At 42.6% G+C, this 23,035-nt stretch overlaps 1 protein-coding gene across 1 annotated transcript in view; it reads right to left on the bottom strand.

The window, feature by feature from the left end:
* Window positions 1–23,035, bottom strand: part of RIPK2 (receptor interacting serine/threonine kinase 2) — a 104,877-nt gene that overhangs the window by 65,747 nt on the left and 16,095 nt on the right. The window contains exons 2-3 of the mRNA XM_056522302.1: window positions 14,339–14,492; window positions 13,817–13,972 (exon numbers count right to left, since the gene is read on the bottom strand). Coding sequence (XP_056378277.1) covers window positions 13,817–13,972; window positions 14,339–14,492 — 310 coding nt within the window. The remainder of the gene's footprint in view (window positions 1–13,816; window positions 13,973–14,338; window positions 14,493–23,035) is intronic.

The following is a 23,035-nucleotide window of genomic DNA, read 5'->3' as shown; positions in this document are numbered from 1 at the left end:
GTCACCGCTGCTGTATCCAGCAGAGAGCAGCAGCGGTGATGTAACTAAGCTCCGCCCATGCTCCAAGCCGGGTGCCTGAAGCTGGAGCTAACAGAGGAGATTACCGGAGATCCCCTGCATGGAACGGGACAAGGTAAGTACTGTTGTCATCAGTGTCACCTGCAATATCTGTCAGTATCTGTCTGCAGGTGACACTAGTGACAGATTTCCTTTAAACACAAAGGACTCTATAAGCTGTCTATGACTAGTACAGCTTTATTCTTGCCAGAACTTTAGTCGCTCTAACTACTGTACATAATAAAGATCACTTATCTTTATGACATCACAAACAGATTTTTTTTTTTAAATAGTAGTATGCCTTTAAATTGTACTACAACCGTTCAATATTATGTTAATCATTACCTGTAAAGGAATGCAAAACCTGGAGTCTCTTAGAGCTCTGATTGGGAAGGGCTGCCTGTAGTGTTTACTGCAGGATCACTGTTAGAAATCTAATCTTGTAAGTTACCTCTCCTGTAATCCCTATGTTATGTCTGTCATGTCTCTAGGTCTGAGAACCTTTAAAAACAAATTTGTGAATGATATTTGGGTGGTATGGGGAAAACAAGAATATAGGGGGCACTCGTGTTATCTCTGTGGTGCGAATTTGGTCAACTCCGCGGCATGCGCCAGTTAGCAAGCCTGATTACTCTTTTGATACGTGTTGTCCGTTAATATTAATAAATCATTTCTTCTTATTTTAACTCCGTGGTTGGTCATCTTCGCAGCGTGCGCAGGTTAGCAAGCCTCAGTTTGGGCTGTCCATTTATGTTAAAAAATAATTTTATTTTATTATTATTTTATCTCTATGGTCTGTGTTTGGTCACCTCCTCTCCATGCGCCAGTTAGCAAATCAGATTTATCTTTCAAAACACATTGTCAGTTTATGTAAATTAATATTTTTAAAAATATTTTATCTCTGTGATCCGTGTTCGGTCACCTCCGTGGTGTGCACCAGTTAGCAAGCCCGATTTCTCTTTTAAAACGCATTGGCCCTGATTTATCAATCTGTCTGAGACAGAAACTGGAGTGATTTTCCTAAGCAACCAATCACGGCTCATGTTTTATACCTTAAGGAGCTCTAGTAAAATGAAAGCTGAGCTGTGATTGGTTGCAATGGGCAAATGGCTCAAGTTTTTGTCTCAGACAGATTGATAAATCTGAGCCATTGTCTGTTTATATTAATCAATATTTATTTTAGCATGTTATCGCCGTGGTCTGTGCAGTCACTTCTGCGGTGTGCACCAGTTAGCAAGCCCTATTTTTTTTTTTTTTTTTTTTGGGGGGGTCTCCTGTGATTCTCTGTACCTAGCTGAATGCTTTTGGTGGCTGCGGATTTTAGGTTTTCAGTTAATGAATAGATGAGAAATTAAATAACACAGCTCCTGGAGGGTAACAGATATGAATTCTAGTGCACATTTATGGTTGGAGAAAAGTATGCAGAAAAGTTTTAGCTTTTTTTTTTGAGAAAACAATTCTCATGTTCTGCACTACATTTAACACATTGTATTAGCTCTGTTCAGGGTGTGCCTTTTATATGTTACACTAGCTGAATACCCGGCGTTGCCCGGTTTTTCCTTCCTAATCCTTGTTGGGGAGGAAAATATCCCAACCTCCTATCCCGACCTCCTATCCCGTCATCATATCTCAACCTCATATGCCATCCTCACATCTTGTCCTCATATCCAGACCTCCTATCCCATCCTCATAGCCCATCCTCCTATCTCGACCTCCTATCCTGACCTCCTATCCTGACCTCCTATCCCGTCCTCCTATCTCGACCTCCTATCTCGACCTCCTATCCCGACCACCTATCCCGACCTCCTATCATGTCCTCCTATCCAGTCCATCTATCCCGACCTCCTATCCCGACCTCCTATCCCGACCTCCTATCCCGACCTCCTATCTCGACCTCCTATCTCGACCTTCTATCCCGACCTCCTATCCCGACCTCCTATCCCGACCTCCTATCTCGACCTCCTATCTCGACCTCCTATCCCGTCCTCCTATCTCGACCTACTATCTCGACCTCCTATCTCGACCTCCTATCCCGACCTCCTATCCAGTCCTCCTATCCAGTCCTTCTATCCTGACCTCCTGTCTCGACCTCTTATCCCGACCTCCTATCCCGTCCTCATATCTCGACCTCCTATCCCATCCTCATATCTCGACCTCCTATCTCGACCTCCTATCCCTTCCTCCTATCTCGTCCTCCTATCTCGTCCTCCTATATCAACCTCCTATCATGACCTCCTATCACGACCTCCTATCCCGTCCTCATATCCCGTCCATATATCCCATCCTTCTATCCCGACCTCCTATCCCGACCCGTAATATGTGTACCAGATATTGAAATAGCTCCAGCCATACGGAAGTTATGTGGGAACATACATTTCCCATTGATTTGCATGGGACACTAAACAAAAACCCCGACCCTCACAAATGGGGGTAGTTAAGGGTTAAATTAACTATACTATATTTTAAGTGGACATATAAGTAACATGTGACCAAGTATTATCGAAATATCTCCAGCCGTTTGGTAACTATGCTGTAACATGTATTTCCCATTGACATGTATGGGACTTTAAACATAAACCCCGCCCCTGGCAAATGGGGGTGAGTAAGGGTTAAATCACCTATCCTATGTTTGTTGTTGACATATAAGTAACATGTGGCCAAGTTTCATGTTAATATCTTTAGCCGTTTGGACGTGATGCTGGAACATACACACATACACACATACATACACACATACATACATATATACATACACACACACGTTGAGTTTTATATATATATATATATATATATATATATATATATATATATATAGATTATACAGATTTTTTTAAGGAATCTGAAAAAGAAGAAAAGATGTGGAAGTGCATGACAAAGTCAGTGTGAATCTGGCCATAGCCTAGCACCGGCATATTCCCGAATATACATGTTATCTTGTGCTGATATTATCCTGGTACAGTGACCCCCGACCTACGATGGCCCCGACATATGATCATTTCAACATACAATGCTTTTGTATGTCGGGGCCATCGCATAAATGGCTATCCGGCAGCGCAGACTTCTTCAGCTGCCGCCGGATAGCCGTTTACGGTGCCCCGTGTGGTCCGCTGACAATCACTTACCTGTCCTCAGGGCTCCGGTGCATCCTCTTCGGGATCCTCTGCATCATCGGTGCTCTCCAACGTCGTCATCACGTCGCTGCACATCGTATGTTGAGGGACCACTGTATTTCTGAGCCTCCTCTATCCTCTTGCCCTCTGCATGTGACTATGATGACTAATGCTAAAAATGAATGCGGTAGTAGGTCTGATATTTCCACAAATGTCTGCAGAAAATCACCAAAGCTCAGCCCTCAGTGGGTAAAGGGAAGTGACAAGTAAGAGACATTCATAATGTTTTCCCTTTTTAGTCCAAGGGACCAGTTTGTGTAAGAAAACCACTGCAAGGTTGTCTTCCAGACATAGGCGTGCGCACAGGGTGTGCCGGGTGGGCACAGGCACACCCTAATCACCGCGGCCCGCTGCTGCAGGACTTTTTTTTTTCCTCAATACTAAACCCCAGCCCCACCGGACATCCCCGACATCACCCGCCTGACATCACCAACGCCAACCAACCCCCCCCCCCCACCGCTCAGGGCCGCAATCGCTCATACACACATTATGGAATATGGACCCTACACTGACTGACCTTACATGCCGTCCGGGGCCGCTTTAAGACCGCGGAGGCTGATGGGTCAGGTGTCAGTGCGCACGGCTGCACATGACGTCTAGGTGACTCATGGTGCGCAGTGCCTGGAGCCCGCACGCGCGCACTTTGTCTGGAGAGCCCACACAGGAGAGGCCCGCTGCCAGGGCAAGGACAGGCCCACTACAAGACAGGAGAAGCCTGGGCCCCCAGCTCTGGAGTTTGGACTGCTGGAGAGGGCGGCTAAGGAGAGAGAGGCCTGCAGCAAGTGCCAGTAAGTGGCTGCTGGCCTGCTGACAAACATGATGGGGATGTAGTCCTGAACTGTGAGCCTACATTATGTAGGCTCACAGCTCAGGACTACATCCCCATCATGTATGATTGTGACTGTCTATTATATGTAGGCTCACAGCTCAGGACTACATCCCCATCATGTATGATTGTGACTGTCTATTATATGTAGGCTCACAGCTCAGGACTACATCCCCATCATGTGTGATTGTCTATTATATGTAGGCTACATATAATAGACAGTCACAATCATACATGATGGGACTGTAGTCCTGAGCTGTGAGTCTGGGCATGTGTGGTGTGGTCAGGGCATACTGGGAGCTGCAGTTACTACTGTAACGCCCAGCATGCCCTGATAGTATCAGGGTATGCTGGGCATTACAGTTAGTATTAACTTCAACTCCCAGCATGCCCTGATACAATCTCAGTCTGCTCTGCAGCTGTCCCAAAATTAGTTTTGGGTCAGCGGCAAAACCATAGGCTGTATCAGACTGATACAGTCTATGGTTTTGCAGCTGACCCAAAACTACAACTCCCATTATGTTGCACTATACTCCTGAGTCCTGGGGAAGCAATGCCTTAATTTTGGGACAGCTGCAGAGCAGACCAAGATTGTATCAGGGCATGCTGGGAGTTGCAGTTACTATCTGTAATGCCCAGCATGCCCTGATACAGCTTATGGTTTTGCAGCTGACCCAAAACTACAACTCCCATTATGTTGCACTATACTATAATATAGGTTATATGGTGCTACATGCTGGGGGGAGCTGTAGTTTCGGTTCAGCTGCAGAGATAGAGGCTGGAATCTGGATCAAGAAGTTTCCTTGATCCAGATTCCAGCCTATATCTCTGCAGCTGACCCAAAACTACAGCTCCCCCCAACATGTAGCATCATATAACCTATATTATAGTATAGTGCAACATAATGGGAGTTGTAGTTTTGGTCACCATATATTGTATCAGGGCATGCTGGGAATTGTAGTTGGTAACTGCAAATCCCAGCATTGCATTCCTTGAAGGAATGCAATGCTGGGAGGTGCAGTTACCAACTACAATTCCCAGCATGCCCTGATACAATCTATGATGACCAAAACTACAACTCCACACATCTTGCACTATATAGGAGTACAATTTAGATTATGGTGCAGCATGCTGGGAGTCCTAGTTTTGGGTCAGCTGCAGACTTAAAACTACAACCTGCATGCTGCTCCAAGCTTGCTGGGTGCAGCATCACTTTTTCAACCAATCTGGTGCAAAAAAAAATTCAATTTGGAATATTCCCCCCTCTGTGCCACCATCTTATAGTAAAATCGTTCTTCTGTTTGCCAAGTAATGAAAAACATGAGTTTTACCATTCAACTTACAATTTTTTTTCAAATCTACATCAAATGTCTCCCTATAAACACCAGCAAGCATACACACAAGTGGGAGGTCTAGTCAGGGCTGGTGCATGGATTTTTGACACTCTAGGCAAAACCTAATTTTGACAACCCTTTGGCTCCGCCCATTGAACCCCTTGGCAAATATAAGATCAGGGGTAGAATTAGTCCCGTAAGCCTCATGGTAAAGTCTAGACTTGCCCTCCTCCCTACAATTATAACTATACTGCACCTAATGTGGGGGAACTATATTGCACCTAATGTGGGGGAACTGTACTGCACCTAATGTGGGGGAACTATATTGCATCTAATGTGGGCAAACTATACTGCCAACCTAATGTGGGGGAACTGTACTACTAACCTAATGTGGGGGAACTATGCTGCCAACCTAATGTGGGGGAACTGTACTACTAACCTAATGTGGGGAAACTATACTGCCTACCTAATGTGGGGGAACTGTACTGCCAACCTAATGTGGGGGAACTATACTTCCAACCTAATGTGGGGGAACTGTACGACTAACCTAATGTGGGCGAACTATACTGCCAACCTAATGTGGGGGAAATAGATTTCCATCCCAATGTGGGAGATTTATACTGCCAACCTAATGTGGGGGAACTATGCTGCCAACCTAATGTGAATACAAAAATATAAAATTGTACTATTCTGACCCCTATAGCACTTTTATTTTTCTTTATATGGGGATGTATGAGGGTCATTTTTAGCGCTGTGATTTGTAGTTTTTATCGGTACCATTTTTTTTTTTTTGCTATTTAGATATTTTTTATGGTATTTGAAGTGACCAAAAATGTGCTAATCTGATTAGTGCACTATTACAACTTTTGGGACCCCACTTCTGATTTTGCCCAGGGCCATGCTAAGCCTAAAACCGGCCCTGGATCTAATCCTCCTACACTATGCTATGCGTGTGTGTGTGTGTGTATATGTATATATATATATATATATATATATATATATATATATATATATATATACACATAAACACACACACGCGTGCGCAGAGTGAGTTTGTGCTTTAGGGTGCACACCCTAATGCAATAGGCTGCGCACGCCTATGCTTCCAGAGTTGAAGTTTAGTTGCTACCGATTTAAAATGTCCCTGTTATTAGAAAAAATGTTGTCCCAGGGACATGTCAAAAGTTGTGATCCGTCAGGCTCTGAGTGTCTAGACCCCCACTGATCTCTAAAATGAGTGTGGTGTCTCAGCACCAAAGGCTATCCTGTGAGCTTCGGACTTCCTCGGGCAAGACGTGCGGCACTGGTGTTGGGACCACTAAAGGACTGATTGCTATAGTTGTGTTATCTGTTATTTATATGTGTTATACCTTTAAGAACAGAGGAGCAGTGTGGACTCATGTGACCCTCCTTGCCAATGGAAACCCCTTAATTCAGTAGGGTAGGAGTTGCCCCAGTTCAGCCTAGAGCTGTGTTCTGAGCACAAGTGTGTGAGCTGTATGTGGAGAAGCTCTGAGGGAAGTCCAGATAAAATCTAATCTCAAGTCTTATCCAGCAATTCTGCAAGGATCCCCCGCATAGAATAAATTCACGCCTGATGGAGAAAGTCTCCGGACCTTGTCAGAACCCTAGCGACCTGGAACAATTTTCAGTCTCATATCAAGTCAGTATTCATCAATTGGGTGAAAACACCATAAGTCCCAGCAAGGCAACAGGGCTCCCAAGGGGTTACTCTGCACACTGCGTCGGTGTGATTCTTTACTCCCTGTGACTGGCCCAGGAGAAGCTGTCTCCAACCTCATACTGTGTAAAGGCTAATGGTGCCCTGGCATCACAAAGTGATCAGGTATTCCTAGCACCCCTGTGGCACCACATGAGCTTATGTGCTCACTAAACTGAACGAGATGAGCCCCATCATAACTCTATGGAGTGAAGTGGAGTGTCCCATGCTTCTCCTGGCTAGTTTTAGAGACTGGTGTGGGTCTGAACATTTGGGTTCTCCGATGTCTTTGTGTTGGAAGGTAAAAAAACTATACTTACCCTCCAGGTTGGTCCTTGTCCATCGCTGTTGCTGATATGGAGTGCCTGTCATTAGTGCCGCAGTGATGTCACCGCAGGAAGCCAATGACTGACCGCCGCATCCTGCATACAATGTACGGAGACATTGCCAGGGCACTTCCACAATCCAGAATAAAGACCTCTTTAGAAGGTATGAGGCCTCTCTACCACACTAGGAATTCTAATGGGCTGGAGAGATGGGATGATACTAATAACTCCTTACCTATTAGGGTCACTAGAGATTAACTAGTTTCCCTTGTATTGATAAAACCCTGTTACCTTTATAGTTCTTAACTATGTGTGTTTAGTGATTCATCATACTAATAAAATATAACAAATTCCTTGATTAACACTATCCCGCAGCTACCTACAAATGCTATATATAAATGCATTAGATATACATAGAAAACAAAGTAAGAGCTGGAACCAGCATAAAAAAAATAAATAATAGAATAAATCATAATAAAACAAACAAAAAACTGTACTCACCCCTAAATATGCCAATATTCCAGCACTGCTGTCACTTTGGTGTGTAGCGATAATGTCACGTATATCACTTTCTTTACACTACAGTCAATTGCATGTACAGTATGTGACTAGTGATGAGCGGCAGGGGCCATATTCGAATTTGCGATATTTCGCGAATATATGGACGAATATTCGTCCTATGTTTGCAAAATTCGCATATTCACTAAGTTCGTTTTTTTTTTCATGCGAAAATTCCTAACGAAATTTGCATAGCGCGCATGCGCAATTATATCTTTCACCTAAAAGAAGAGAGGGATCAGTGTCCAGTCTGGAAGTGTCGATATTCCCATAGATATTTGCATAAATTTGCATTTAAAAAAAATATATTCTTCATTACGAATATATATCACTATATTCTAAATATTTACGAAATCGTGAAATGCCGCCGGAAAGCTGCCGCCAGAAAGCCGTGTGTGTATGGTGAGCGAGGGATACGCAGCGTATTTCCCGCTGCTGCTGCAGATTTTACGCAGCGTGAATTACGCTGCGTGTACGCCAGGTGGGAACGTGCCCTAAAGCATTGTTTTCCAAACAGTGTGCCTCCGGCTTTTACAAAACTACAACTCCGAGCATGCCCGGACAGCCAAAGGCTGTCCGGGCATGCTAGGAGTTGTTGTTCTGCAACAGCCGGAGGCACACTGTTTGCAGGGTGATCAGCTGATCTGCAGAGTTGCATTGATTTTTCTTCTCCATTGGTAGTAAGGAGCTGACAGTCACAGCACATAGGCCTTAGGTTATTTAAACCCAGTGTGCACGCTCTTTCTTGCCTTGGGCTATGCACAGGCTCACTAGGGCACCTAGACATGGCCCCCTGTACGTCGGTGTAGTAATATGAAGTCAGGACTCTAGTCCAAAAGACACAATATGGTGGGCTCAATCTGTCTAAATATACCATATAATATGGGTGCTGCCAATTAGAGATGAGCGAATTTACAGTAAATTCGATTCGTCACGAGCTTCTCGGCTCGGCAGTTGATGACTTATCCTGCATAAATTAGTTCAGCTTTCAGGTGCTCCCGTTGGCTGGAAAAGGTGGATACAGTCCTAGGAGACTCTTTCCTAGGAATGTATCCACCTTTTCCCGCCCACCGGAGCACCGGAAAGCTGATCTAATCTACGCAGGATAAGACATCAACTGCCGAGCCGAGAAGTTTGTGACGAATCGAATTTACTGCAAATTCGCTCATCTCTACTGCCAATGTTTATAATCAACAGAAACAAGACTACAAGGCTAAGACCAGCATAAACATATTGTAGAGCACACACCAAATTTACCAAATATGATCTTTATTAATGCAAAAATATGAAAGATATTTCTGATACAACAGCACACTTATAAAAACAATTAAAATACAGGGAGGGCAAGACAAACTCTAAAACCATTCCTCAACCACGAAGGGCGTCCCAAACTAATGGGACTTCCCCTCAGGGACACCCAATAACCTCCTACAATAAAATATATAACAATGCCCCTATGCACACAAAGGTACTGCCACAATACAAAATGTAGAAATACAAATGGATAATGTCCTCCCAATACGATTTCAGAGACCCGAGATGTAAAAGGTTTACAAAGATGAATCACATAGAGTATACATCACAATGACCGGAGTGGATGTCCCCCCAGATGGACCCACGCGTTTCGTCACTCTAAAGTGACTTCTTCAGGGGCGCCCCTCCCTGTATTTTTATTCTTTGTTTCCCTGTATTTTAATAGTTTAAATGCTGTTGTATCAGAAACATCTTTCCTATTTTTTTTATTAAAGGGGTATTCCATGAATATCAACTGGCTCCAGAATGTTAAACAGATTTGTAAATTACTTCTATTAAAAAATCTTAATCCTACCAGTACTTATCAGCTGCTGAAGTTGAGTTGATCTTTTCTGTCTGACAGCAGTGCTATTTGCTGACACCTCTGTGTGTCTCAGGAACTGTCTGGAGCAGGAGAGGTTTGTTATGGGAATTTGCTGCTACTCTGAACAGTTCCTGAGACAGACAGAGGTGTCAGCAGAGAGCACTGTGGTCAGACAGAAAAGAACAACTCAACTTCAGCAGCTGATGAGTACTGGTAGGATTAGGATCTTTTAATAGAAGTAATTTACAAATCTGTTTAAAGGACAACTGTAGTGGAACACTTTTATATATTCCCGTGCCCGGGCCTCAAAAATAAACAAAATAAACTTATACATACCTTCCTACGAGCCCCCGTTGGTCCGGCACAGGCCTCACGGTCCGGCAGTGCTGACCTCATTCCACTTCCTGGGGACGGGGACGCCGCAGAGCCGTCGGCATATCACCGGCCGCAGCAATGTCCTGCCCCAGCCTTTGATAGGCTGAGCCCACTGTCATGTGAGAAGCCGGCCAGAGCTCCTTACATGACAGTGGGCTCAGCCTATCACAGGCCGGGGCGGGACATTGCTGCAGCCGGTGATACGCCGACGGCTCTGTGGTGTCCCCGTCCCCAGGAAGTGGAATGAGGTGAGCACTGCTGGACCGTGAGGCCTCTGCCGGACCAATGGGGGCTCGTAGGAAGGTATGTATACGTTTATTTTGTTTATTTTTGAGGCTTTGGCACGGGAATATATAAAAGTGTTCCACTACAGTTGTCCTTTAACTTTCAGAAGCCAGTTGATATGAAAATTTTTTTTTTTCCATTCAATACCCCTTTTATAAAGATCATAATTGGTAAATTTGGTGTGCGCCCTACAATATGCTTATGCTGGTCTTAGCCTTGTAGTCTTATATTCTTACAGCACAGGATGTGACTGGACTAGAGTCATAACATCGGGCATGTCTCTGGTCACCTGGCTGAAACAGACATAACCTCGGTGCGTAAGTGGGCAGAGAATCAAAGGATAGCCTCTGTCTCTCCTGGGCGATAAAACTGGCCTGGACAGGACAACTAGTTCATCCAGTTGTCCCCCTATTTAGAGTGCAGGACACTGCCTTGGGCCAGGTGAAAAGGGCATCAGCATATGGGCACGTATACAATGCCTTGCATAAGTATTCAACCCTTGCTTTTATCTAACGGACTTGATAAAATAGGACCTGATGAATTGTTAGTCTTACTTCAGGAAATGGAGCTCCGTTGATCAGTCCGTCAGAATGATAAAAGTTGAGTGGAGAAAAAAATACAGCATGTCCTATTTTTTTTCTCGGCTCAACTCTGGCAAAATACCAGATCCCCTACGAACCCCATTCAAGTGCCCATGCAATGGGATCTATTGGCACCTGGTGGGGTCAGTTGTACCCCAACCAGTTTTGGGTCCATTCGGTGAAAAAAAAAAAAATTGACAAACTCACCCAGAATGGAACAGAGTACAACGGCAGTGTGAACCTAGCCTTATAGTCGAATGAAAGGAAAAACTCTTTGCTTGCATGATGGAATGAATGAATAATTACATAAATAAATAAATAGATACAATATTGAATACATAAATGAAATAATGAATAGATAAATAAAATAAATAAATACACAATTAAACTAACAAACTAACTAACTGGAGGTTCTCTGCTTAGATGTGACGGCAATTGCAATTTTTTATTCCTCAAATTTTTTTATTGAGTTTTTAACGTTTGACATATCTTTAGCCGTCGGTTTGCCTTCTGACTAAAATCTATGCCAGTTATAATTTTCACACATGTTATAGTAAATCCGGCATGCTGCTGAAGTCACTTCTGCTTTTTTTTATTTTTTTATAAACTATACCCACTTTCTAAACTAGGGAAAGGAGCAGCATAAAACCAGCAAAAGAAGTCATGGGGATTTTGCAATATTTTCTTTAGTATGCCAGAAACATGACTTGACTTAGTTCTGCCCCCTTTTTTTCTTTACTTTTCTACTATATCTTGCACAGGTCTAAACAGTAATCTAAAAACATGCCTAGCTCTGTGATTGGACATATTTTGTTAAGACTGAACATTGTAATGAATAAAATGTGAACCTCATATCCCACTCTCATATCCTGACCTCATATCCCAACCTCATATCCCACACTCATATCCCAACCTCATATCCCAAACTGATATCCCGACCTCATATCCAAAACTGATATCCCAACCTCATACCCCAAACTGATATCCCAACCTCATATCCCAACCTCTTATCCTGTCCTCATATCTTGCCCTCATATCCTGATCTCATATGCATACTCATATCCTGTCCGCATACCTCGTCCTCATATCCTGTCCTTAGGTTAGGTTGAGCTGTGATGAAGAGATTGTAGGCCAAAAAAAGAAGGGGTGTGGCTTGTGGGTGGGGGCGTGTTTTGTAAGCTGAAACAACACATTCACCTGGAGATGTGGAGCTTGTGAAGTAAGGTGGGGCAGAGCCGGGATGAACAGATGGTGGTTGAAGGATCTGTGATGTGGGTGTATCAGGCGAAGATGGTGTTTTTAGCATTGAGCCAAGATAAATAAGGGCCAAAAAAATAATAGGTGTGGCTTGTGGAGGGATGTGGCTTGCAAAGAGGTATGGCTCGCAAGCTGGACTGACACACTCACCAGAAGATGCAGAGCGCAGTTTATGGAATAAGGTAATGGAAGCCTCCTGAACCTAGGGGGTGGGCTAGGGTTAATTTAACTATCCCATGGGGGAGATTTATCAAGACCTGCCCAGAGAAAAATTTGCCCCAGGAGTTGCCCATAGGAACCAATCAGATCGCTTCTTTCATTTTAAAGCAACTTTTCAGCAGCTTTCCCTCTGGACAGTTTTTAATGAATCTACCCAATATATATGTTTAGTTGACTTATAAGTACCATGTGTACCAAGTTTCACTGAAATATCTCCAGCCAATTGGAAGTAATGCTGGAACGTACACACATTATTGGGGGAGATTTATCAAAACCTGTGCAGAGGTAAAGTTGACCAGTTGCCCATAGCAACCAATCAGATTGCTTTGTTTATTTTTCAGAGGCCTTTTGAAAAATGAAAGAGGCGATCTGATTGGCTGCTATGGGCTACAGGTCAACTTTTCCTCTGCACAGGTTTTGATAAATCTACCCCTATTGAGTTTTAAATATAATTCTATCGGCAGGTTAGGACATCTTAACGGTAAATTGGTAAATTCACATAACAGAATTTCTGCATGCGGATTCCGCATGGATTCCACATGAAATCCACACAAGCCAGAAACCACCCAAATTAATGTGGACACGGAATTGGTGCAGCTGTGCGGAAATTCTGCCGTGTGATTACAGCCTAAAGGAGAATGCATCACACAGAAAAAGTTTAAGCTCATGGGTGGTCCAATTGCTGGCACCCCCTCGCGATCACGGGACCCCGGGGATGGAGTGTCTCGCCCCCCCCCCCCCCCCCAGTTCGACTCCCTTCTCCGTTTTTCTGTGTGATATATCTCGTATTATCTAATAGGGTATGTCACATTGATCATCATTGTTCCTTTATTATGTGTCCTCGATGTGCTGTTTTTTTTCTGTAAAATTTATTTTACTTAATATGCAAATTAGGGTATTCAGGCACTGGAGCCATTACTTTACCCCTTGCTCCACCAATCTGCCCCCTCCTGTAACTATGCCTCCTGATGCATATATTAATCCTCTGCAGTGACAGCGACTACGCTGTGTCCATGAATTATGTCACAGCAGAGAATATATAATCACCAGGAACACTTTTGTAGTGGGTCGAATGGTGCACCAAGGGGTAAAGTAATGCCCCCAGTGCACTGAATGCCCTAATTTACACACTACTTAAAATTAATTTGACAGAAAAACTGTGCATCGGGGGCACATGACAATCAGTGCAACCAGCGCTATTAGACCATACCAACAATTTAAGAAGCCCTAACCTACTAATAGATTCCCTTTAAAAAAGCTATCGGACTTACCTTCACATGGTATTCACTATCCAGTAAAATATTTGGTGTCTTTAGATCATGGTGCAGCAGTGGAGGGGACATATTGTGCAGAAAGTTAACTCCTAAGGCGATCTCGTAAAGAATGCGAAATCTTAAGGGCCATGCGATCTCTGGAAAAGGGTTGTCCTAAAAATAATGATAATAATCATAAAAGTAGTAATACTAAACAAATACATTTTCTGATTAAACTATGTAATTTCATATCATGCACACCACTAGTCTTGGAATTTTTCCTTATGCGCTAATGAAGAATAAACCAACTATTTCCTGTTTGTGTCATGGACACTAAACACAAATTCCCACATAAGGCTCTAGCTCCGCAGCGGTGATCCACCTCAGCTAGTGATTGGCTGAGAGTTCAGTTCCTCCATGGTGGCACCATGGCTCTAGCATACAGCTGATTGGTAGAGCATCAAAAGTTAGCACCTCACCGATCTGATATTGTCGACCTATCCTGAGGTTGGCAGTACCATCCTGAACTAATACACCTACCTCATGCAACAGCTGGTTTAGTGATCCACTTGGCATGTACTCGGTCACAATTCCAATGTTATCTTCCTCGTTACAAATTCCCAAAATTGGAAGTATATAGCTGAATCTGGCTTTGTGCAAAATCTCTGCTTCTTTTAAGATTTTATTTCTTTCACTGCAAGACACAAAAGAATTAAAATAAAATAAAAAACAAGAATACATATGTCTAAGAGAAGCATGGACTGGTTGCTTATAGATTATCTATCCTATGATTTAGATGGAGATGTGCAGCTCAACAAAAATAGACTATTAACCAGGGAGCAGAGGTTTACTGGAAGGCACTATATATCCAAGGTGCCTAAATATGTGATCTGAACAGCTTAATAGTAAAAATAATCAGTCTTCAAATGCTCACCATTGTGTTAAATGGGATGGGGAAGGAAAATTTACAATTCCCTCCCAGATATCCCAACAGTGAGCATTTGAGGACTGATTCTTTTTACTGTTTACCTAATTTATGATCAACATCTTCATCAATTCACACTTCCCACAATCTCCTGACAAGAGGGGTCCCGGGTCAGGTCCTCTTCAGCATCGGGCACCAGTGCGCTAGGTGATGGTGCCATACACCAGCAATGGGATGAGCATATCTTATTCTATGTATGTATTCCTAAGAAATGTGAGGAATTCTTTTTTTTTCTTTCTTTTTTTAATCAATATTGGTTTCAAATGACTAGAAAAGAAGTTTAAACATGAATATGGAAACAAATACATCACCAGAATGGAGCTGAGATATAAGCTTGTAACCTGACTTAGTGGTATCTTAGAATAGTATAGTAAAGCTTCACCAATTAAAAGTATACAATGAATGAATTAAATGTAAAGTGTACAATGAATGGATTCAATGTAAAATATACAATGAATGGGTTAAATGTAAAATAAACAATTAATGGATTAAATGTAAAATGTACAATGAATGGACTAAATGTAAAATATACAATGAATGGATTAAATATAACGTGTACAATGAATGGGTTAAATGTAAAATATACAATGAATGGGCTAAATGTAAAATATACAATTAATGGATTAAATGTAAAGTATACAATGAATGAATTAAATGTAAAATATACAATCAATGGGTTAAATGTAAAATATACAATGAATGGATTAAAAGTAAAATATACAATGAATGGACTAAATGTAAAATATACAATGAATGGACTAAATGTAAAATATACAATGAATGGATTACACTTAAAATATACAATGAATGAATTAAATGTAAAGTGTACAATGAATGGATTAAATGTAAACCAGCCCAGCAGTTTTGGACAGATTGGGAGGTGTGTATATGTATAAGGGGTAGATGGGAGGTGTGTATCATTAGCCCTTTAAGGACCAAGCCCATTTTGGCCTTAAAGGGGTACTCCACTGCTCAGTGTATGGAACAAACTGTTTCGAACGCTGGAGCCAGCGCCAGGAGCTCGTGATGTTATAGCCCCGCCCCCTCATGATGCCACACCCCGCCCCCTCAATGCAAGCCTATGGGAGGGGGCGTGACGTCGGCTCCAGCGTTAAAAACAGTTTGTTTAAAACACTGAGCAGTGGAGTACCATTTTAAGGACCAGGCCAATTTTATTTTTGCATTTTTGTTTTTTCCTCCTCGCCTTCTAAAAATCATATCTCTTTTATATTTTCTTCCACAGACGATTATGAGGGCTTGTTTTTTGCACGACCAGTTGTCCTTTATAATGACATCACTCACTTTACCATAAAATGAATGGCGCAACCAAAATAATACTATTTGAGTGGCGAAATTAAAAAGAAAAATGATATGTTTTCTTTATTCTGTGGGTCAATACGATTAAAATGATATCCATGATTACATACTTTTCTATTATTGTACCGCCTTTAAAAGATGTCAAAGTTTTTAACCAAATTAATTCGTTTAATATCCCTCTATTTTGATGACCTATAACATTTTCATTTTTCCGTATAAGCGGCGGTGTGAGGGCTCATTTTTTGCACTGTGATCTGTACTTTTTTGATACCACATTTGCTTTTATAAAACTTTTAATACATTTTGTATAAATTTTTGGGGAATAAAATATTATGGACTTTTTTTTTCTTTACGTTTATGCCATTCACCATATGCGATAATGAACATTATATTTTGATAGTTCGGATATTTACACATGCGGCGATACCAAATATGTTTATTAAATGTTTTTTACGCTTTTTTGGGGTAAATGGGAAAAAAGGGACATTTTACATTTTATCGGGGGAGGGGATTTACTTTTTTTTTTTCACTTTTTATGTGCCCCATAGGGGACTATTTATTGCAGTCACTTGATTGCGGTCTACTTGGTACAGGTTGCCATGTGTCACCCTTTTGTACTGGCCCAGTACGCTGGCAACACAGGGACATTCCTCCAGTTCCAAGAAGAAGTCCTAAGGGTCCTGATCTTTGGTGACCGGGAAAGAGCAGGCCGGAGTTCCCAAGGAACTGGAAATATAGGTGCCAGGATAGTCCCAGGCCAGCACTTTCCAGGTGAGGTCCCCCACACTGGAAAGAAGGGACAATCCCAGAAAAAATTCTGAGTGTGTCACAAGAGGCGGATACGGAAGGACACCACCTATCAATGTGACACTTACCTCAATCATCCGGGCCTCTGCATTAAAAACTGCTTCAGTATCACACTTCCATGGAGTACTAAATTTTCCTTTTCCATTTTAATTTCCCATAATGTGACCCCAATGTACCAAGTCCAGAGTACACTCCAAATGTTAACCCCTTAAACCACTAAATTGTCCCAAAAACTATTTCATAAAAAAAAAAAATACTGATAAGACTTCTGGGGGTATTTTTTCCAAAAATGTGTCATGGATCAATGACTCACTAGCATCGGGGTCTTTTTTATGTTGCCTCAAATGCACAGCGCTCTCTCTCCACTTGGGCAGTGTGCGCATCTGAGGCAACAGGTTAGGGCCAGCCACCCACATCACATTCTCAGAGTGATGATTCAGAGCATAGGGTTTGGGGCGGGCACAATTTTTAACTTTTGGCTATGATCTGGGTCATCATTCTGGGTACATAATTTGCATATCAGTAGTAAAATAGCAATTTTCATTCCCCCCCATAGTACACTTCATCTATTCCTGGAAAATAAATTTAGGGAACACCCGTCCATTCTAAATGTCCAGTTCCCCCTATACACCTTCTGTAATAGGGTCACATGTGGGTGTTCCTTTCTTTTATTTTCCGCTGAATGTATGTAACCATCAGCTACTGGTATGCCATAGGCCTCAAATGCAAACAGACCTCTATGACTCTTGAGCCGTGTAGTGTGCCTCAACAGCACGTCCACATATGGGGTATTTCCATACTCAGAAGTAATGGGGTTACAAAATTTGGGGGATATTTTCTCCTATTACCCCTTGTGCAAATGAAAAATTTGGGGTAACACCAGCATTTTTGTGAAAAAAAAACTATTTTTTAATTTTACGGCCAACTGTTCAAAACACCAGTGAAGTGGGGCGTGGCCTGGCAGCCGAGGGCACTGGCAGCATAGAAAGAGAGCACTGTGTTTGAGGCCTGCTTAAGCGACTTGACAAAGCAGATACCGCTGCTAAAGTTATCCAGAAGAGAGATACTAACATCCCCACCAGGTAAGGAACACTGCACAAATTCAGCTTTACCCGTGTGAAGCATGTACATAAGTATATTTGGGGTTCTCTCAGGTTAGGAGGGGATTTCAACTTAGTGATGGACCCTGTTCTAGACTCCTCTGTGGTTTCCCAGTACTGCATCTTATACGGTACCTATGTATGTGTGGGTCCCCATAGCCAGAGTCCCTAGGACGTAGGGATCCCTGTTGTGTAGCCTACCCCTTGTCGCCTCTATTCCAACTAATAGCCTAATAATTTATGTAAGGGTAATGTAAATATAGTAATATAACTGTAAATAAAGTAGTTAATTACCTGTTCCATAGTGTTGCAGGACCTGCGGGTCACGTGACTAGGTAAACTCTATGGTATTTTGCTTAAGGACCTTTGGAGTCCCTGTGACGTATGCAATCCCATCACTCTGTGTAATGGTGAGTGACAGATGTTCGGACCAATCGGATTCCCCCCGCCCCCTGCCCATATAAGGGAGCGGGGGCCATCTTTTCTCTCTCTTGTTCCTGGGCTGTCAAACGAGAAGGATCTGCGCAGCAGATATCGCAGTGAGTTAGGCCCGAGCATTGCGGCAACGGTTGAGTAATTCAGAATATAGAGTGTATCAATTCCCAGACACCCTGCAGCATCACCGGACCTAATATAACCCCTAAATCCGGACGGATCTGCAAATATACCCTAAATTCAGAAACTTTCTAATAGCTCAAGGTCCGCAACAACTGTCAGTCACTGAGCAACATAAGGACTGTTTGTACGAGACTGTGACTGTGCCTTGGATGTATCGCAAGCACTTAAGTAAAGTTGTTCAAGTTCAATCTCCTTGTGGACCTTCAGTCATTTCATGCACCTATCGTTACTGGGAAGGGCGGCGATAGGCCGGAGCATTGCCTCAGCATACCAGCCCCCAGCCTGGCGTCACGAACTATAGGGTTAACATTAACCCCTCATATGCCGATACCATACCACCACTACCATACACCCCCCAAGGGCTACCACACCTCTGCTCCTTCCCGCACCCAATCTATGTCCCTATCTGATTGGGCATAGATAAACGAATTGTATGATACTTGGCGCATAGGCCATGGCACAGAGAAAGATTTAACTTTTTCTCCCCTCGGTTCAAAATACATACTCCTGGTTGGACATGCTGTTAGTTGATAGAACCCTGGTAACTACTATCGTTGATACAAGTAGAGGGACTATCATGTGGTGTGACCACTCCTCAATTACTCTTACCTTACAAGATAAAGTCTCTTCTCCCCCGAATTATGGGTGACAGATTAGCCCCTTTTTGCTGTCCCACTGGGAATATGCACAGAAACTTAAGGCTGATATTTCTGATTATTTTTCATTTAATGCAGGTTCCGTCACCAGTGCTATTTAACTCTGGAACTATCATAAGGCAGTATCCTGTGGACATTAAATACAGTTCCATTCTTAAGAAGCTTAGAGACCAATAATTGAACATTTTTCTTTTTCAATTACAGACAGCTGAAAGGTCCATTGGAGACTCTCCCTCCTCTCAAAATGCTGATACTCTCCATTCTCTTGGATCGGAACTGCAACACCACATGCTAGACTCTTATGAGAAACCATATTGTAAGACCCAGGCTCATTTTTATGCACAGGACAACAAAGCAGTTAAATTATTGGCACATATGTTGAAAGCTAAACACCAGAAGGCACCTATACCTGCCCTCATACACCCAATCACAGGGGGCTAAATTGGTCACTCCGCTTGACATAGCACATGGCTTTAATGCCTTTTATTCTTCCTTATATAATTTAGGGGACACCATAGTGTCCCCTCCTGATCATTTAGACTCTGTACAACACTACCTAGAGATACTCAATTTGCTCACACTCACAGAGCTTCAATGTCTAAACTTAAACATCCCTATTATGTTGGAGGAAATGCAAAAAGTTATTAGCTCCTTACCTGCAAACAAGGCCCCTGGACCGGACAGGTTCACAAGTCTTTACTATAAATCCTTCTCCCCCTACTGTCCACTCACCTTCTAAATTTTTGTAATGAAGTTATGTCCACTAGCTCCCTCCCTAAAGAAAATCTTCAGGCTTTACTGATACTACGCTCCTTTCTAAATCAGAGATATCAAAGGTGGGCCGCATTGCCACTTTTAAAATGTTTCTGCTCCCAAAACTACTTTTCTTATTTTGATCTCTCCCTATCTCCCTTCCTAATTAACTCAGAAAATCCTACCAGAGTTTATTAGGTCTAAGAAAAAACCCAGACTTGCCGTCTCCATCCTTGATAAGTCCAGGGATGCCGGGGGCCTGAGTAGTCCGGATATCAAAAACTATTACCTTGCTACTTTAGTTTCCTTGTTGAAATCCTGGTGGTCTCCACATATGGGCTCCCCATGGGTAGATTTGGAGGGTCTTTCCACTCAGCCCCCTTCCCTTAAATACATCATGCTCCTGCCACTCTGGCAACTTCCAGGTCCCCAGTTGTCTAACCCTCTGGTCAGAGCCTCATACCAGGCCTGGAAAACCTACCTCTCCAACACGCGTACGTTGAGCATGCCTACTTCTCAGGACATGCCGCTTTCTATTGTCCAATCCCTAGTTCCTAACCTAGATTCACATGGTTGGCAACTCAAGGGTATTACATTAATCAGACAAATTTCTGATTAACATGGTGTGAGGTCTTTTTCAGATTGACCTCCTCCCTAATAAAGACTTTTATATTTATTTACAAATTCGGCCCTTTTTACAGTCTCGCAAACCATCTACTTTGGTTATTGATAGATATACATCTCATTATCTGTCCTCTTCAGTTAAGGGTTTGACGACTATATACTTGTCTCTCACCAGCTTAGATACTTGTACAAAGACATATCCTCTGAGAACTTGGGAATGTGACTTCAACTTAACAGTAAGCGAGAGTGATTGGCAAAAAGCCTTTAAAACATTAGAAGAGCCTTCCAATGTGCCACTCATTTAGAATCCGCTTATAAGTCTATCCTTCGTTGGTATTTTACCCTGGATAGACTCTCCAAAATGTACCCGGGGTCTTCCGATAGATGCTGGCGAGGTTATGGTCGGAGAGGCACTCTGGCACATATTTTGTGGTTTTGCCCTTAGATCAAACGCTTCTGGGACACAATTTAAAGCCTTACTTAACTCACTGTTAGGTTGCTCAGTAAATTGTCAGCCACAATCAATGCTCCTTCTCATGGATCTTTCATGGATTCAGAGATTTGTTTTGCATTATATGTATTATTGCTAAGATTGCGCTAACTACAATTTGGAAGTCCTCTGCAGTTTTCACCTTAGACAGTCCTAATCAAAATTCGCACCACCTATGCTTTTGAATACATTATTGCCAGAGGTTCGGGTAGCCTCCTCAAATTCTCCTCTAGATGGCATTTGTGGGAAACCTCTAATCACCATGTTACGATGTAAGATTTGTATAGCAATTGCACTTTGGTCCCATAGTCTTTCCTGTTATGCCCCCCCCTCCCCCTCCCAAACTTCCTCAGGAAGGTATCCTCTCAATCCTCTACTGAATTGAATTGTTCACTCCCTCTCAACATTAATATTTAGACTCCATTTACTCTGTTCATTATATGCATTGACAAATTGACTACATTTAACCCTATTTACAGAATGAGACATTTTGTTATTTTACCTTTACATTATCATACCTTCAGGTCACACCTACTGCTGGACTGTGTTAAAGTTGGACTTTTCTTTCTTCAAATCTGCATATTTAGTACATTATTACTATATTACTTAGCACTTTGTTTTGGTTGCCATGTTAGGCACCCTTTGTCACACCACTATGTATGATACATTTACCTTGCTCTACCAGGAGTGTTGTGCCTTAAATTTGATATTTGCTTAACTGCAAACTTAGCACGGCTTAGTCCGGTTGTTTGTACTTGCATTCCTGGAGTAGCTGCGTCTGCTCATGTTCGTCTGTTGTGTTTTTCTTATTTGTTTTGTTTTATAAAACTAATAAAAAACAATTGAAAGTAAAACACCAGTGAAATGTAAATACTCACTGTATCCCTTGTTACGTTCCATGAGGGGTGTAGTTTCCAAAATGATGGCACTTGAGGGGGTCCCGCTGTTCTGGCTCCATGGTAGCTCTCTAAATGCTCAAGACCCCTGACAAAATTCCCCAAAAGCTGAATGCGCTCCTGCTCTTCTGAGACCTGGTGTGCACACGCAGAACAGTTTATGTCCAAACGTGAGGTATTTCCTTACTCCGAAGAAATGTATTTACAAATTTACTGTGACATTTTCTCCTTTTACCACTTGTGAAAATTAAAAATTTGGGGTAACCCCAGCATTTTAGTGTAAAAAATCTAATTTTTCCTTTACACATCCCACTTTAATGAACATATATCAAACACCTGTGGGTTGTTAAGGTTCACTGTACCCCTTGTTACGTTCCTTGAGGGGTGTAGTTTCCAAAATAGTATGCCATGCGTTTTTTTGTTGTTTTTTTTTTTTTGCTGTTCTGGCACCATAGGAGCTTCCTAAATGTGACATGCCCCCCCAAAAAACATTTCAACAACATTTGCTTTCCAAAAGCCAACTGTGACTCCTTCTCTTCTAAGCATTGTAGTGCGCCCACAGTGAACTATTTCCATACTCAGAAAAGATGGGGTTACAAATTTTGGGGGCATTTTCTCCTACCTGTAAAATTTGAGGAAAAAAATTAACGAAAAGTCGTTGTCACGATGCCGGCTGGCAGGTAGTGGATCCTCTGTGCCAGAGAGGGATTGGCGTGGACCGTGCTAGTGGATCGGTTCTAAGTCACTACTGGTTTTCACCAGAGCCCGCCGCAAAGCGGGATGGTCTTGCTGCGGCGGTAGTGACCAGGTCGTATCCACTAGCAACGGCTCAACCTCTCTGGCTGCTGAAGATAGGCGCGGTACAAGGGAGTAGACAGAAGCAAGGTCGGACGTAGCAGAAGGTCGGGGCAGGCAGCAAGGATCGTAGTCAGGGGCAACGGCAGGAGGTCAGGAACACAGGCTAGGAACATACAAGGAACGCTTTCACTGG

Source organism: Hyla sarda, chromosome 5, assembly GCF_029499605.1.
Source record: "Hyla sarda isolate aHylSar1 chromosome 5, aHylSar1.hap1, whole genome shotgun sequence".
NCBI classification, from domain to species: Eukaryota; Metazoa; Chordata; class Amphibia; order Anura; family Hylidae; genus Hyla; species Hyla sarda.
The sequence above is the reverse complement of the archived record's forward strand: the minus strand, read 5'-3'. Positions and strand labels throughout refer to the sequence as shown.